Below are 17,190 nucleotides of genomic sequence, written 5' to 3'. Positions count from 1 at the left end.
TTCTCCTACGAGTCACCGTTTCTGAGATATAATGATTCAAAAAGTTGTAAAAGTTGTATTTAATGGTTTCACCAATTTATTTTCAGCAGTAACCTTTTCTTACAACATTGAAATGAACCGAAGCTTGTTATGAGTATTTGTAAAAAATTTCTGTTGACTGGTTGGAACTGTCATAAGTTCATCAAATAAATTATCAATTGACGAAGATGCTAAAGTCCGACGATGTTGTTCTGCAGTTCTGAAACATTATAACTTTTATAACTTTTTGAATCGTTATATCTCAAAAACGCTAGCTCGTAGGAAAAAAAGTATTGACACATTTTTTGTAAATAATTTTATAATCTACAATTTTTGTGGAAGGTATTTTTATGATAAAATTTACCGATTTACTAATAATCACCAAAAACTCATTTCTTTGACCTTTGCTCCTGAATAAAATTTTTTCCATACACGTAAATAATGGGAAACATTAAAATTTTTTATTTTCTTTCAATTGTATTTTAAACAATTTTACTGATTTTCATCTTGATGGGAATTTATGTAGTTTCACTCTTATTTTTTATTCAAATTTGACCGGACTATGAATGAATAAAGCAACTTCTGTATCTTCAACAGTAATTTAATGAATTTTTAAGTTATACTGAAATTTGAGAACTCATTTTGATTTGTTTTATTATTTGTTTCATGTGTGTTGTTGCAATAGAATTCAACATAGTATTATTAACATTCTGATCGAAATTAAAATAGGATACTTCTAAATTTTTAAAATAACTAGATCTTGATAGTTGTTTCTTCTAATTTCTTTGATTATCCTCACAAAACTGATCATTTTGTTTTGCCGCGTTTGTTAATATAATTATATGTTTCCGCTTCTTATAACAAGTGTGTTTATTAGGAACTTTCTAATGTCCTAATATCATATTAGGTATTTTTCCGTGCTGGAGTATTGGGTCAAATGGAAGAACTTCGTGACGACCGTCTTGGAAAGATCGTTACCTGGATGCAATCTTGGGTACGTGGTTATCTCTCAAGGAAAGAATTCAAGAAGTTGCAAGAACAACGTTTGGCTTTACAAGTATGTCAACGCAACTTGCGCAAATACCTCAAATTACGTACTTGGCCATGGTACAAATTGTGGCAGAAGGTCAGACCTCTTCTCAACGTCACTCGCATAGAAGATGAAATTGCTGTAAGTACCAAAATCAACATTTTAAAGACTCAATAGATCCTGGTAATTGCATTAAAAGAAAATAATTATCTCGATTAAATGATAAATATACAAAAAAAATAATATTAGAATCAACTAAAACACTCTCGTTCTGAAAACGAAGGTATTTCCATATCTAAATTGATATCTTGTGAATTCGACAAATTGCATACACGTTACTGCACCTGTTTTTAGTTTTAACATTTTGAAATCGGTGATTTGACGTCAGAAGTAAATTAAAACGACTCGAAATTAATATTAAGTTAATTTTTTAATATTATCGTTGACACACTTGATATATTTAGAAATAACATAACATAAATTATGATGATATGTATCTAGATTCGATTGATAACAATTTTTGGCTCATAACCCCGAAATTTTTTTCATAAATAAAACTTCTTATCGCAATCATATTTTAATAATAGACTTTGTGTGATATTTATGGATAATAAGATAGCAAAATATAAATAAATAAAAGTAAATATCTTTATTTTAGTAATGTCTAATTCAACTACTGCAGATTAGGTATGCAGATTTGTTTAAAAACGTAACAGTATGAATTTTTAAAGGCATATACCTTAAAGCTTCAGCTTCTTTACCAGTTCTTTCCGTTTCTGATGATGTAAGATATTTGTTTCCAATTTCTGACTTCAATTCTTCCCAAATCAATCTTTCGACTCCAGACTTCCTCTCCCATCCTGCGCCCATTTCACCATAATATTTATCTTAGTTCTACAAATTTATTTCAGCTGTCATGACTCTTGCTTTTTTCACTATTTTCTCCACATTCTAATCAACCAGCACTTCTTTTGTTTCTTTATCTGTTCTTTCTCTGAATTTTGTTATTTTCTTTTTCAGCTTTTTCTATTTGAGTTTATTTCTTCGCCATACTCACTGACTCATTAGCATTAGTCTTATTGTTGTTTTATTTATTTGAAAATTGTTTCTATTTGTTTTTTCCTGCTCTTCAACATTTATCTCCTCGCACAAAATGCTCTATTTGCTACTTGTACTTTCTTTTGTTGTGTTTACGCCGTTCATTCATACACTTAGGCATTTAACTTTCGTCAGCGCTTCAAATCACATCTTCCAATGTTCATTTCGTTTCTTTTTTCTTTTCACTTCCTGTCACGTTTCACATACTTTGTATTCTCAGCTTTAGATCCCTTTTTTTCACCTTCTTCCAACATGGTTTATCTCTATACTTGACCCAGTCTACTTCATATTGTCTTCAGCGCCCCTGACACCACAACCTTTGAAGCTATATTTTTCTTCTTCTCATGCCGTGCTCTTATTGAAAGTTGGCGACCACGTTTTTAAATGTCTCTCCCAACATAAAACAATTCAAACACGTTGAGATTTGTGCATTTTCTTATGTCACGGAACCAGGATTTCATCTTCCTGCCGATGCCTTTCTTTCCCTCTACTCTGTCTTGTATTATGTTCTGTAGCAGTGGGTATTTGTCATTGCGTCTTGGTATTTCGTTGTTGGTGATTCTGTCAGTCCAGGGTATCTTCAGCTACATCTCAAATACCTCAAGTTTTTGGATCATTTGAATTTTCAAGGTCCAAGTTTCCACTTTCTACATCAGTACTGACCAGACATAACAATCCATGAATTCTATTCTAGCGTAGAGGTTCAAATTTCTGTTTAATAATTGTCAACAGCTTTCTTTCGCAACCAATGCGTCTTGGCACTTCGTCGTTGGTGATTCTGTTAGTCCAGGATATCTTCAAAATGCGTCTATAGAGCAACATCTTAAATACCTCAAGTTTTTTGATAATTTGAGTTTTCAAGGTCCAAGTTTCCACTTTCAAATTTCTGTTTCAAATATTGAGGAGTATTTGACAAATGCCTTTCGATCCATTCCATTTCTGATCTTGATTTCTTCGTCTGGATTTGAGCTTCTATGACTGAACCCAGACACTTATATTTTTGCACCCATTCTATTTAATTTTCCATTTTATGTAAGGATGTCTCCCCCTATGTCTTTCCTCCAGATCATATTAGAATGAAATAATGAAGCCCCAGTAAATTTTTGCTGAACATCATGAAAATTACGGAGGATATTGTGGAATATACAAATTTGAAAATACACTTTTGGGATAGAAAAAATTGTATGGTATGGTATGGTGAATATACGATGAAATGTTTGGTACTATTTCCAGTGCAGCTTTATACAATAAATCTTTCTAAATATAGCTGATATGATTCGAAAAATTATATGTTAGTAATTATTAAAGTTGTAAAAAGGTCAGACATGGCTTCTTTCCATGCTAGAAATCTTTCAAAACCTGGGAGATAAAAATTTAATAACGAAATTAAATTTGGAAATATTCTTAACCTATATAACATTTAATTACATCATGAACTAAATGATGATGATCCTGATGGTAGATTAGAGATTTGTGAAATACATGAATTGATGCCAATGAAATCAGATATTTTCCAAAAATAATTATTTCAACAGATTTGAAGCGAACAGGATATTGCTCATTCAATATTCTAATAATTGATTCTATAAAACTATATTGATAATACTCACCCCGTAGAATTTGGTAGCAAAAGTTATGGTTTGAAATTAATCAAATCAAAGGGTGAAAATCATTATGGAAGAATTTTAATTTCAGTTGAGAAACTAATAGTACCAGTTTCAGCACATGACGAATTTAGAAATTTAATTTCGTTCTTCGGCATTATCATGTATTAGTACAAATTAGTTAGTTGAAATGAATTTTCTTGTTAAAACAACATTTAAGAATCAAAGAGCTATATATTGCTCAAAAGAAAATTGGATCCAAGCATTTGATTGTCAATTTTTCTCATGTATTTTCCTTAAATTTTCACCTTGAACAGTTTTTTTGCGAGCAACCGCGTGAAGAATTGTCATAGTGATAGAAGACAAATTTTTTTTCCATTTTCGATTTTTGAAATCAGAAGTTTTTGCCTCGAAAGTTCATATTTTTAATAGTGAAAATACACTTCATCTTTCACCCTGTATATTCTAAAAATATTGAACGAACGAAATTGAATTTTTATCACCTTTAGAGTAGTGAAGAACCAGATTCTATTTATAATTTTCGAATCTCGCTGTATTCACCTATTTCATAGAAATGCAGAAATTATTTTTTTTTATTGTGACACATTTTTTTTTCATTTGAGATTTTTTATAAATCCACGTGATATTTTTTTTTAATTTGACGAAAATAACGAAACATTAGCTGAAGTTAGAAAGTTAGTATACGTGTCAAGTTTTTTTTGTATGCAATTCAAAAAATCCAAGCATTTGATCAAATTTTGACTTTCACTTTTCCTAACAATCCGTTCCGCAAGTATATTTCCTAAATTTTCACCTTGAATAGTGTTTTTTTGAGTGCAATCGCATAGAGAATTGTCATAGTTATAGAAGAAAAATTTTTTTTCCAATTTCGATCTTTGAAATCAAAAGTTTTTGCTTCGAAAGTTCATCTTTTTAATCATAAAAATACACTTCATCTTTCGCCCTGTATATTCTATAAATATGTAATGGAAGAAACGATATGAAATCAGTTAATTACTTGTATTTCTTTTTAAAAATTGTGGTGAAGGGTAGTGTCTTATCTCTTACCGATTTTTCGTTATAAATATTGAAAAATAAATTTATGTGGCCGAAATTCATGCCATGCCAACAATTTCGGCCCAAATGGTACTGAAAAACTACATTATTTCCAAAAATACCTTTTTATTCTTAGATGTAGAACGCCCATTTTAATTTAAAATCTATATCACCCCTAGAGTAATGAAGAACCAGGTTGTATTCATAATTTTTGAAACTCGCGGTATTCACCTCTCTCGTAGAAATGCAGAAATTAATTTTTTTATTGTGACACATCCGCGTGATATTTTTTTAAATTTGACGAAAATAACTAAACATCAGAAAAATTACATCAGCTCAAAAATAGGTGACTATTATAATGATCAAATTGCGAGTTTTTCGTCATCAAGATTTCCATTTTATACACTCAATTACTTATTTATAAATTTTGAATCAAAAATGATTCCAGTAATAAATCTTTAATAACGATTTTGATCGTAGAATCGAATGAATCCAAATTGAGGCTTTCAATTCTAAAATATCCGAACATTTATAAACAGAGCGATATCAATAAACAGCAATTTTAATATTATGCGTCACGCTGTAAACACACAAGCATTCATGTATTCAAATTACCCGATGAATATGTGGATACGTAAACAGAGATTTTTATAGCTTGGACTAAAAATTACCTGTCCTATATTAATCTAAATATAAAACCGTCTTCCATTAAATCTGTCATCGAATTTATGAAGCACAGCATATTTTTCTAATCTTTCATCAAATCCTCCCATCCAGCCCACGCAAGATTTTTAGATATACCCCGCACCGACCGAGCACTTCAGTCTTTCGCGAAACTTTGCTCTTGCCACTCAGCAATTTTCGAAAATACTTTTAAAATTTTTTACTTAAATAGTTTCGTAATAAGACTCGCGATCGAACTCTATTATATCTTTACTTATAATGGCCGACAACGAAATAATTATCGATACTTCTAACAACGAAAATAAATTACAGAAACTTGAAGAGAAAGCCCAAAAGGCACAAGAAGCATTCGAACGTGAAGAGAAAGCCAAAAAAGAACTAGAAGCTCTCTACGCCAAACTTTTGGCCGAGAAGACTGAATTATTGGCCACTTTGGAAGGTGAAAAGGGATCCCTTTCCGAAACCCAAGAAAGGGCCAACAAATTACAAGCACAAAAGAACGATCTCGAATCTCAATTATCTGTAAGTAAATTAAATTTTATATTATTTCATTATGATATATAATTTCATGCAGATTATCAAAAAAACTTTTCTAATATCTCAATAAAAACCGATCATTTTAATTAATTCAAAATTATAAAACTTTTCTAGTACTATTTGATTAAATAATTTTACATATCCAAACTTAGAGGAAACAGTTAAAAATCTCGAAATACCGAAAATAAATTGTTAAATAAAAAAATTTTCTGATTTGATGTAGTGAATCAGTTCTTGGATCAAATCCAAGAAAAAATTAAGCGGTTTTATTTTGCCGATCTCCTATGCTGATGAATCAAATTGGCACATCGGCCTTAAATTCAAAATTCTCGAGATTAATCATAAAATAAATACGCCTACATATTCAAATAAACATTCAGTTTAAATATAATCAAAAAATATCCGTTTGGTAATTCTAATTTATTTATTTTCTTTAAAAATCAATATTTCAGGAAACTCAAGATAGATTGAGCCAAGAAGAAGACGCTCGCAACCAATTGAACCAACAAAAGAAGAAACTTGAACAAGAAGTCGCCGGTTACAAAAAGGATATTGAAGATTTAGAACTCAATCTCCAAAAATCTGAACAAGACAAAGCCACTAAAGACCATCAAATCAGGAATTTGAACGATGAAATCGCCCACCAAGACGAACTCATTAACAAATTAAACAAAGAAAAGAAACTTTCCGGTGAAAATAACCAAAAGATTTCCGAAGAACTTCAAGCCGCCGAAGATAAAGTTAACCATCTCAACAAAGTTAAAGCTAAATTGGAACAAACATTGGACGAACTGGAAGATTCTTTGGAACGTGAAAAGAAACTTCGTGGTGACGTAGAAAAAGCCAAACGTAAGGTTGAAGGTGATTTGAAACTTACTCAAGAGGCCGTAGCTGACTTGGAACGCAACAAAAAAGAACTCGAACAAACCATCCAACGCAAAGACAAGGAAATCTCATCTCTCACTGCCAAACTCGAAGACGAACAATCAGTTGTCGGTAAAAATCAAAAACAAATCAAGGAATTGCAAGCTCGTATCGAAGAACTCGAAGAAGAAGTCGAAGCCGAACGTCAAGCCCGTGCTAAAGCTGAAAAGCAACGCGCTGATTTGGCCCGCGAATTGGAAGAGCTCGGTGAACGTCTCGAAGAAGCCGGCGGTGCTACTTCAGCCCAAATCGAACTCAACAAAAAACGTGAAGCCGAACTCGCCAAACTACGTCGTGACCTCGAAGAAGCCAACATTCAACATGAAGGAACTCTTGCTAATCTCCGCAAAAAGCACAACGACGCCGTTTCTGAAATGGGTGAACAAATTGACCAACTCAACAAACTTAAAGCTAAGTAAGTAGTTGCTTCAATATTCTTACTAAAATATATTTTCATGATATTTTCAATAGGGTTCATCATCACTGGATACTTTTTATTTTATAGATGAAGTAGGAAACAGATTTTGAGACATATTTTATCCACAATCACCATATTAAGAAATGTAACTGCTTCCCAATTTTAATAATTCCAAATTATTAAAATTGAATCATATGATATAGGCGTTAACTATTTTTGTTCAGAATATATAGTACTCCACTCGACAACTCCTCAAGTTCATTTTTTAGTTAATGCGAAATGATTTTTCTTCATACCTCGGTCGAAAATTCAACTTTCGTCCATTGTAGAGTAATATACTATTTTAAATAGCTTCAAGCACGAATAAATCCATTTCTGGATGTTTAATGAACGATACTTAGCTGAAAACAACGAAAAAGAATAAGTTTTAAATTTAAAACATTTCAAACAACGGATATTTCTAAAAACATATTAGAACTAGCGGCACAAGCTAGAGCTGATTTGTTACCAGCGAAATATAGGTGGAAATATGATCACGAGATCTCAAAAAAGTTAAAACTGTATTTTATGTTATCGAAAAAACCAAGAATACGATGCAATGATGGCACGTTATGGAGTTGGTTTTCAATTCTAAAGAGTCAATTAGTTGCTGGTAACACAAAATCTATTGCTTTTCCAAACTTGTGGTACATACCAAAAAAGTCTAGGGTACTAACGGTAAAACAAGTATCCACATTTTTATGCGAAGCTTCAAATGAACAAGATCTGCTGGCAAAAGTTATTTTAGTGTTTGGGACCTTTGGCGCTTGTGGTAGAGATAATTAGTTGTGTTTGTTGTTGTTTTTTTGTCATGTCAAGAAGTCTTCACTCTTCACTAGCATTTTATCCACAGAAAAAACGAAAAGCATAACATTTGCTAAAGAGCCCGAAGCTCAGAACAAAATTATCGAACAAGTCTCACAATTTAAATACCTGGGTATGGACCTGTCGAATTGTCACGACCCAGTGAACGACCTAATAAGCCAGATCAACAAAGGGATTGCCATATCGGATTGCTTAAAGCAGATAATATGGGCGAACGAATACATACGAAAGGATCTATAAGACTTACATCAGGCCAATTATGATATACGGAATAGAAACCAGAGAAGAAACCAACAAAACGAAAAACATGTTTCGGCTAAGATGGAGGAGACAAAGAAAAAGATACTGGTACGCCCACGTGGGAGAAACTAATAGAGAAAAGAGAACCCGGACGACTACCTAAGAGATGGATGGACAGCTGGTAGTCCACCTCCCAAGAACTGATACAGAGGAACCTGCAAAACTAACAGATCATGAGATATTAAAAACGAATAAGAAGAAGAAGTTTTACCACTTTACTGTGAACATGCAGATATACGGTCTAAAAATATGAACAGAAGAAGATTATTTGTTGTATACCTGAATCGTTCAACATGTTGGATGCCATACCATCCCGAAGCTCGTTCCAAAATTCCTAAAACTGAAAAATTCCGAAAAATTGGACATGAGGCATTCTTCGGCAACCATGTTGGTTGAAAGCAGCGCTGGTTTGTTTACTCTAAAAGATATGGAGGATGGCGTTCTTTCAATGTAATAGAAGGATACATACAAAAATCCCTACAAAAATCTTCTTACAAGATATAAGCTCCATTAGGAAAATCAAAACATCTACGAACTGTCTTCTTACAATGCCGTCTCCCTACGAAGGTTAGAGATCCAAATGGCTATTGTAGCACGAGAAACCGCAAGTCTTAAAATTTCTGTCGGGGCGCAAGTGTTTCAGCCATGAATTTTGTCTACGGCCGACCGTTTTCTATCGATCTCCCCTTCTATTATCTCATGTCGCCTCTCATTATATTCTCTCCTTAATTGTCGTGGGAAGTTACCCATTTGCTGTAGGACCTCTATGTTTGTCTTATATTCCGTCCAAAATATCCGCAGCATTCACCTGTAGACGTGCATCAATTTTCTTCTCTGTGGCCGCATCCATAGTCCAACCAATTCGCATCCGTACAGAAGAAAAGGAAAGATGCATGTTCCTCAAAGCAGCAATCTGCAAATCGCTCTCTCGGTCCTCACCATAGATCTACGAAGTTACACAGTCGCTCCTACTAATGAACCCGGGCCGACGTGCTCCTGAAGAAATTGCACCCCAAATCATGCAGGAACCTCCTTCATAAGCACTCCGCTCTTCAATGCAGGAATCTGCAAATCGCATTCCAGGCTGACGTTGCAGTTTGCCAGAAATGTCCTCATGTTGTTTTCAGAAAAGTGTCTTCTGAAAATGTCACCTTTAAGTATAATAAAAAATGATTTTTTCTTAAGATCTGTCATATTTTTTGTCAATTCTGATAATAAATGAATGTGATTTTGGATAAAACTTTAAAAAAAAATGTATCGCTCGCGTTTAAACATTCTCACGTATATTCGAATATTCCAGAGTATTCAAAGAAAAAATAATAAATTTTATTCTATTATTATATGATTTAGGGCCGAAAGAGACCGTGCTAATATTTATTCTGAACTTCAACAAACCCGTGGTGCCGTTGAACAAGTTGGAAGGGAGAAGGTACAAAAGTCCGTTGATTGAACGTTACTAGAAATAAAAAGTTTTTCGATAAAAATATTTTAAATTGCATTTCGCACCACAATTAGACAAAAAACAGTTTATTTCTTGTGTAACTTATGTGACTCTTGTACTTGTCGATTTTACCCTTTATTCCCCGCATTTTACCCTTTTTTGTTACCCCTGTTACGATGTGTTAGTTATATTTATTATTTCGATTCGAAGGGCTGAAAAAGAAAAGGCTCAATACTTTGGTGAACTCAATGATCTCCGTGCTTCAGTCGACCACTTAGCCAACGAAAAGGTATAAAAAAACATCGTGCGCACTTGCTTCTCCATTATTGGCATATAAACGAAGTTGGCTACTAAGAAACTAAACAATTAGACACTATAAGCTTTTTCCATATTCACAATTTTTTACGTAATATAATATAAGCAGCTAATATTAGCGAAAATCGTTTTCAAAATCGATAATCTAATTGCTAATTTCTTACCTCCTTAACCAGTGTGTTATTTGTGCTTTCTTTGTCATTTCTTCGCGTATTATAACCAAGTGTCTCACATTTATTTTCATATTTAGGCCGCTATTGAAAAAGTATCCAAACAATTAGGACAACAACTCAACGATGTACAAGGTAAACTAGATGAAACCAACCGCACTCTCAACGACTTCGATGCCGCTAAAAAGAAGTTATCTATCGAAAACTCTGACCTCCTTAGACAATTGGAAGAAGCCGAATCTCAAGTATCTCAGCTTAGCAAAATCAAAGTATCTCTTACTACTCAATTAGAAGATACCAAGAGGCTAGCCGACGAAGAAAGTAGAGAACGTGCTACCCTCCTTGGTAAATTCCGCAATCTTGAACACGACTTGGACAACATCCGTGAACAAGTTGAAGAAGAAGCTGAAGCTAAAGCTGACATTCAAAGACAACTTAGCAAAGCTAATGCCGAATCACAACTCTGGCGCCAGAAATACGAATCTGAAGGTGTTGCCCGTTCGGAAGAACTCGAAGAAGCTAAGAGGAAATTACAAGCTCGTCTTGCTGAAGCGGAAGAAACCATCGAATCTCTTAACCAGAAGGTTGTAGCTCTTGAAAAAACTAAACAACGTTTAGCTACTGAAGTCGAAGATTTACAACTCGAAGTCGACCGTGCCAACGCTATTGCCAATGCTGCCGAAAAGAAACAGAAAGCATTCGACAAGATCATTGGAGAATGGAAACTCAAAGTCGACGATTTGGCCGCCGAACTTGACGCAAGTCAAAAGGAATGCAGAAACTACTCTACTGAATTGTTCAGACTCAAAGGTGCTTATGAAGAAGGACAAGAACAACTTGAAGCTGTCCGCCGCGAAAACAAGAACCTCGCTGATGAAGTTAAAGACCTCCTCGACCAAATTGGAGAAGGTGGACGTAACATTCATGAAATCGAAAAAGCCAGAAAACGTTTGGAAGCCGAAAAAGATGAACTCCAAGCCGCTCTTGAAGAAGCTGAAGCTGCTCTTGAACAAGAAGAAAACAAAGTACTCCGTAGTCAACTCGAACTTTCTCAAGTACGTCAAGAAATCGACAGACGTATCCAAGAGAAAGAAGAAGAATTCGAAAACACCCGTAAGAATCACCAACGTGCTCTCGACTCTATGCAAGCCTCTCTTGAAGCTGAAGCCAAGGGCAAAGCTGAGGCTCTCCGTATGAAGAAGAAGTTGGAAGCTGACATCAACGAATTGGAAATTGCTTTGGACCACGCTAACAAGGTAAATAATATTTATTCAAAAGAGAAACGAATAATTTCATCATTTATTTCATTTTACAGGCTAACGCTGAAGCCCAAAAGACAATTAAACGCTACCAACAACAACTTAAGGACACCCAAACTGCCCTTGAAGAAGAACAAAGAGCTCGCGATGAAGCCCGTGAACAACTTGGAATCTCAGAACGTCGTGCTAACGCTCTTCAAAACGAACTTGAAGAATCTCGCACTCTCCTTGAACAGGCCGATCGCGCTCGTCGTCAAGCCGAACAAGAATTGGGAGATGCTCATGAGCAATTGAACGAACTTGGAGCCCAAAACGCCTCTTTGTCTGCTGCCAAGAGGAAATTAGAAACCGAATTACAAACTCTCCACTCTGATCTTGATGAACTTCTTAACGAAGCAAAGAACTCCGAAGAAAAAGCTAAAAAAGCTATGGTTGACGCTGCTCGCCTTGCCGATGAGCTCCGTGCTGAACAAGACCACGCTCAAACACAAGAAAAACTTCGCAAAGCTCTTGAAGCTCAAATCAAGGATCTTCAAGTACGTTTGGATGAAGCCGAAGCTAACGCACTTAAGGGTGGCAAGAAAGCTATCGCTAAATTAGAACAACGTGTTAGAGAATTAGAAAATGAATTAGACGGAGAACAAAGGCGGCACGCAGATGCTCAAAAGAACTTGAGGAAATCAGAACGTCGTATCAAGGAGCTAAGCTTCCAAGCTGAAGAAGATCGCAAGAATCACGAAAGAATGCAAGACCTTGTAGACAAGCTACAACAAAAGATCAAGACATACAAGAGACAGATCGAAGAAGCCGAAGAAATTGCTGCCTTAAACTTGGCCAAATTCCGTAAGGCTCAACAAGAACTTGAAGAAGCCGAAGAAAGAGCCGACCTCGCAGAACAAGCTATTGCCAAATTCCGTGCCAAGGGACGTTCCGGATCAGCAGCTAGAGGAGCAAGCCCAGCGGTAAGTAACACAACAAATTAATAATATTAAAATGAATAGAGAAGAATTTTTTAGTATAGACACAATTCATAAAACATTGAGAAACAAAATAAACACATTTCAATAACTCACACGTTAAAGCTTTTAGTTAAAAAACCACACAGATGTTGTAACTAGTAATAAATACCATAAATAAATGATTTATCTTTAAAGCCGCCGAAACAATCTGTGGCACAACGTTTACCGATTTCATTGGAATAACGACAAAGTTCAATAGTAAGTTCCATAATCTTTCGATGAATTTTTAGGTTAGGTTCGTTCCAACCAGTCAAAGAACCGTCTTTGGTACGATTCTGCGCAATAGAGGTTATGTGTTCCAACCGATTTGAACGTTCATGAACCGATTCTGAGGCGATATTTTCGGACGGAGATTGCGCATAAATGTCATTCAAAAACGGTTCAGATTAACATGTTGGAACAAACCTAATATTGTGTAATGTCGGTTGCATAATTTTTACATATTTCCAACTACTCTGGGACTTTATGTAGTTGAAATTATTATTGACTTTCAAGTGCATGTATATTTAGTGTTACATATGGATTTTATGAAAAAAAATCTGTAGTGGTTTGGCTATTTTTTAAGTTAAAACAATAAAAAATCCTACAAACAGTTCTTACTGTGTGAACTATACATATACAAGGGAAAGTCAAGTGCGTGATTATTTGAATCAAAATCACGTTGTTTTACTTAAAAAAGAAATTATCAAATTAATGAAACTAAACGTTTACCAGACCTAGAAGGCATTCATCACAAAATCTTTTAGTTGATTAGAAAGTCGGTGAAGGGCCACCAGTTTTCTTTTCCAATATCACATTTCAAAATTATATATTTAAAAGGATGGTCCCAGAAGTACCCAACAAAAAAAACACAACAATTTTGGAATTTATTTATCAACGTAATCTCCTTCTAGCTCCATACACTTTTCCCAGAGATATACAATGAGTTTCAATACTCAAGCTCCTCAAAATGGTCAGTAACTGCCGAGATCACCTTTTCATTGTCGGAAAATCATCGATCATCGAGCCGTTTCTTTAAGTCTGATAACAGAAATTAACCCGAGGGGGCTAAATCTGGCAAATACGGTGCATGAGGTAGCAATTCAAACATCAAGTCATCAATTTTTGCCATTGCAATAACGGATGTTTGACCTGGTGCATTGTCTTGACGAAACAGCACTTTTTTCTTAGCCAAATGCGGAAATTTTTGCTTGATTTCTTCTCTCACATAATTCTCGCCGTTGATAGTTTTTCCTTTTTGAAGATAGTCACTGAAAATTAACCCAAGCGAATCCCAAAACCACGATGTCATGACCTTTTATGCAGCTCTAGCTCTTCTAGTTCAGCTTTTTCATATTGGTTGAGCTAAGACCTTTCAAATAAAAGTATCATATCACGTAACGATAATCAATTTTTTCCATGTTTACAAATTCGCTGAAAACGTTCACTATTAATGGCTGCCAAACAAATAACAAACAATGTGGGGTCTTCAAACTTGAAACTTATGCTGTATAGATTGTGTACTTTCTATTTCAGGGCCCTTTTTCAATCACCTGCTGAATTAACTGAACTTAGTTGAGATTTAAATTTCTCTATGGGACATAGGGACATACCTGTATGTAAAAACAAGACTAGAACATTTTATTTGAACATATTTTCAGAACCCATCAGATATCGTAGGAAATTTAGGTACTATAAGGGCAAAAATATCAGATATAACATATACTGGTTCTGCGGTTGATGGGATATTTCGAATTCTATTCAAATAATTTCGTTTCAGAAGGAATTATCCGTAAACATAATTTGTGTTCCAATGAAAAGCTCTAGAAAAATGAGGCTAGCAATTTTGGAATTTTTGACGCATTCTTGTGTAGCAAAAAATTGAAAACAGAAAAGTATAATGAAAGAAAAAATTACTTTTAGGGTACTATTGAACCAACCGCTGATATATTCAGCTTGATTCTGCCTTAATTTTTCTTTAACGATTTGTTACTTTCTAATCAGTGATTTTTTAAGAGGTATAGGATTTTATTTTGAAAAAAACCATAAAAAGTTTGAAAAAATTGATAAAATCTTTATTGGAATCGATAGAACAATCAGTATAAATTAATATTTGAAGATGATTTCATGCAAATATTGGCCGCGGCTCCGCTTTAAATAGTCCATACGCAAGGTGCAATTTTGGAACACTGTCTCCATCATATCGGCCAGTATTTTACGAATAAATGCTTCAATATTGGCTTCCAGTGCGTTAATCGATGCTGGTGTATCCCTGTAGACATGAACTTTAGCATGGCCCTAAACGAAATAGTCCAAAGGCGTTAAATCACACGATCTAGGCAGCCAAATGACGGGCTCCTAACGTAATATGAACTGTTCACTTAATTTGGCAATTGTTTTGCCTGTTGTGTGGTATGTGGCACCGTCTTGTTGAAACCACATGTGAGGCATGTCCAATTCTTCCATTTTGGGCAAAAAAAAATTGTCAATCATCACACGATAACGCTCGCCATTCACAGTAACGTTCCGGCCATCGTCGCTTTTGAAGATGATTCCACCGGCCCATAATCCACACCAAACAGTGACTTTTCTGGGATGCATTGGTAGCTCTTGCAAAGGTTTTGGCTGGTATTCACTCCAGATGCGGTAATTTTGCTTGTTGACGTATCCATTCAACCAGAAATGAGCTTCGTCGCTGAATATAACTTTTCCAACTTAGCCAGCGCCCATTCACCAAATCTTAGACGTTGTGGGGGATAGTGTGGCATCAATTCTCACACCAGGGGTATCTTGTAAGGTTTTACACCCAAATTCTTTCGCAAATTTTTTCTCGCAATGGAGTAACAGAGGCCCAATTGCTACGAATCGACATTTCACCGTCATCAGTTACACAGTCGCAATATTTTCTTCGGTCCTCACTGTACCTTTGCGTGCTGGTGGTTTAATATAGTGAACTGGGTTCGAAATTCAGTCATATGCTTCGGAATAGGCCGACCAAAACTACCCATAAATTGGAAGAAGTGCGCGAGAACTCTCTTAACCGAGCATGAATTTTGATAGTGAAATTCAATAATTTGCAAGCGTTGTTCCTTCGTAAATCGATTGATGATTAAATTATAGACCAAACTAAACAAGTTTGACAATGACACAAGACACGATTGACGCGTGATCTGTCAAAAACAGTGTTGCCAAAAAGATACCAGCCAAAATTCACTAGTTTTTAGTAGATATACTCACAAATTTTAAGTTTTTTGTTTCCAGAGATCTTACAGCTACCACAAATTTAAAAAATTCATTTCTCTATTGTATATTGTTTAGTATTTATCTAATGTTCAAAATATATAGTTTAAAGAATTCTAAGTTTTAATGTTTGGATTTTACAATTTCACAAAGTGGTAATACTGTTAATGAATCCGTCACGAGTTGTATTATGTACTCGGACTACCTTTTCGTTTACCTGAAATTAAATGTAGGTACGATTTTATTTTGAGTGACCGTACCAGTAAGGAAAAGGTCAAAAATAATTGTCGTAAAAGTTCAAAAATGGTAAAAAATTATATTTTAAATGTAACTTGATTGATTACTGCACTTGATATGGTTCGCACAGATTTTAAAAATATTATAGTTTGGAGGTTGTGTATTGTGTAAATATAGAGATGAAATTTTTGAGTTAAATTTTAATGTTTCAGCCAAGACAGCGCCCCACCTTAGGAATGGGAGACCAGCTCGGCGGTCCATTCCCACCAAGGTTCGACCTAGCTGATTTCGAGTGAACAAGCGCTGTGTTAGAATCTTTATAAAATAAACGAACTGTTTACATCGCAGTATAACCAACATTACGCGAATTTACTTTTATTAATTTTTTATTTTCATTTTTGAATATTAGAGTTGTATGATTCCGTATATGTACGAGAAAATGGAGAACGAAGGGATTTTCAGAGACACGTATTCACCAACTATAGCCCTTTGATCTCTCGATTTCTCAAAATGCCAATTATTTTGTTATGAAAACATGTAGATTGTAAAATGATATTGTATGTATGAAATGTTGTATGATATAAGGCACCAATAAACATAAAAGTTATATTGTTTTTTGAGTTCTTTTCACTTCCTTTTTTCATTTCATTCCATAGATAATTAACACGTCATGGAAAAATTAAAGAAATCTTGTTGTTTTCTTGGCTTTTGTTCACGTATTTTGGCACATTAGTCACATCTATTTAAACCTCCGAAATGACCCTTCACCTATGTCTTTTATCTTGATTCTTAGCATGTTTTAATTCTGAATTATCATATCTAAATATCACACTCAGTGATATTTTTGATATCACTATAATGAACAAACAAAGCTAAAAAGATATTTGAAAAACTTATCAGTGAATATAAAATATAATTTCACCATAAATTTACTAGATAGAGGACGATTTCGAATACATTCCGAGGTTTTATTAATTATTTCGAATAAAATTCCTCA

The 17,190-nt window shown here is 34.5% G+C and overlaps 1 protein-coding gene across 50 annotated transcripts in view; it reads left to right on the top strand.

Moving 5' to 3' along the window:
• The window catches only part of LOC130892276 (myosin heavy chain, muscle), a 56,540-nt gene extending 39,740 nt beyond the window's left edge, over window positions 1-16,800 (top strand). For 32 of the 50 annotated variants that reach the window (XM_057797577.1, XM_057797578.1, XM_057797573.1 and 29 more), the window contains exons 18-24: window positions 926-1,189; window positions 5,803-6,012; window positions 6,480-7,366; window positions 10,185-10,263; window positions 10,540-11,715; window positions 11,775-12,680; window positions 16,406-16,800. In XM_057797577.1, coding sequence (XP_057653560.1) covers window positions 926-1,189; window positions 5,803-6,012; window positions 6,480-7,366; window positions 10,185-10,263; window positions 10,540-11,715; window positions 11,775-12,680; window positions 16,406-16,489 — 3,606 coding nt within the window. In that variant the 3' untranslated portion in view covers window positions 16,490-16,800. Of the gene's footprint in view, window positions 1-925; window positions 1,190-5,802; window positions 6,013-6,479; window positions 7,367-9,883; window positions 9,963-10,184; window positions 10,264-10,539; window positions 11,716-11,774; window positions 12,681-12,872; window positions 12,936-16,405 lie in introns of all 50 variants that reach the window. The other 18 variants (XM_057797590.1, XM_057797579.1, XM_057797607.1 and 15 more) reach the window with 3 other exon arrangements.
• The last annotated feature ends 390 nt before the right edge of the window (window positions 16,801-17,190 follow it).

Source organism: Diorhabda carinulata, chromosome 4 (assembly GCF_026250575.1).
Source record: "Diorhabda carinulata isolate Delta chromosome 4, icDioCari1.1, whole genome shotgun sequence".
Classification (NCBI taxonomy): Eukaryota; Metazoa; Arthropoda; class Insecta; order Coleoptera; family Chrysomelidae; genus Diorhabda; species Diorhabda carinulata.
This window is presented reverse-complemented; position numbering and strand designations above follow the sequence as displayed.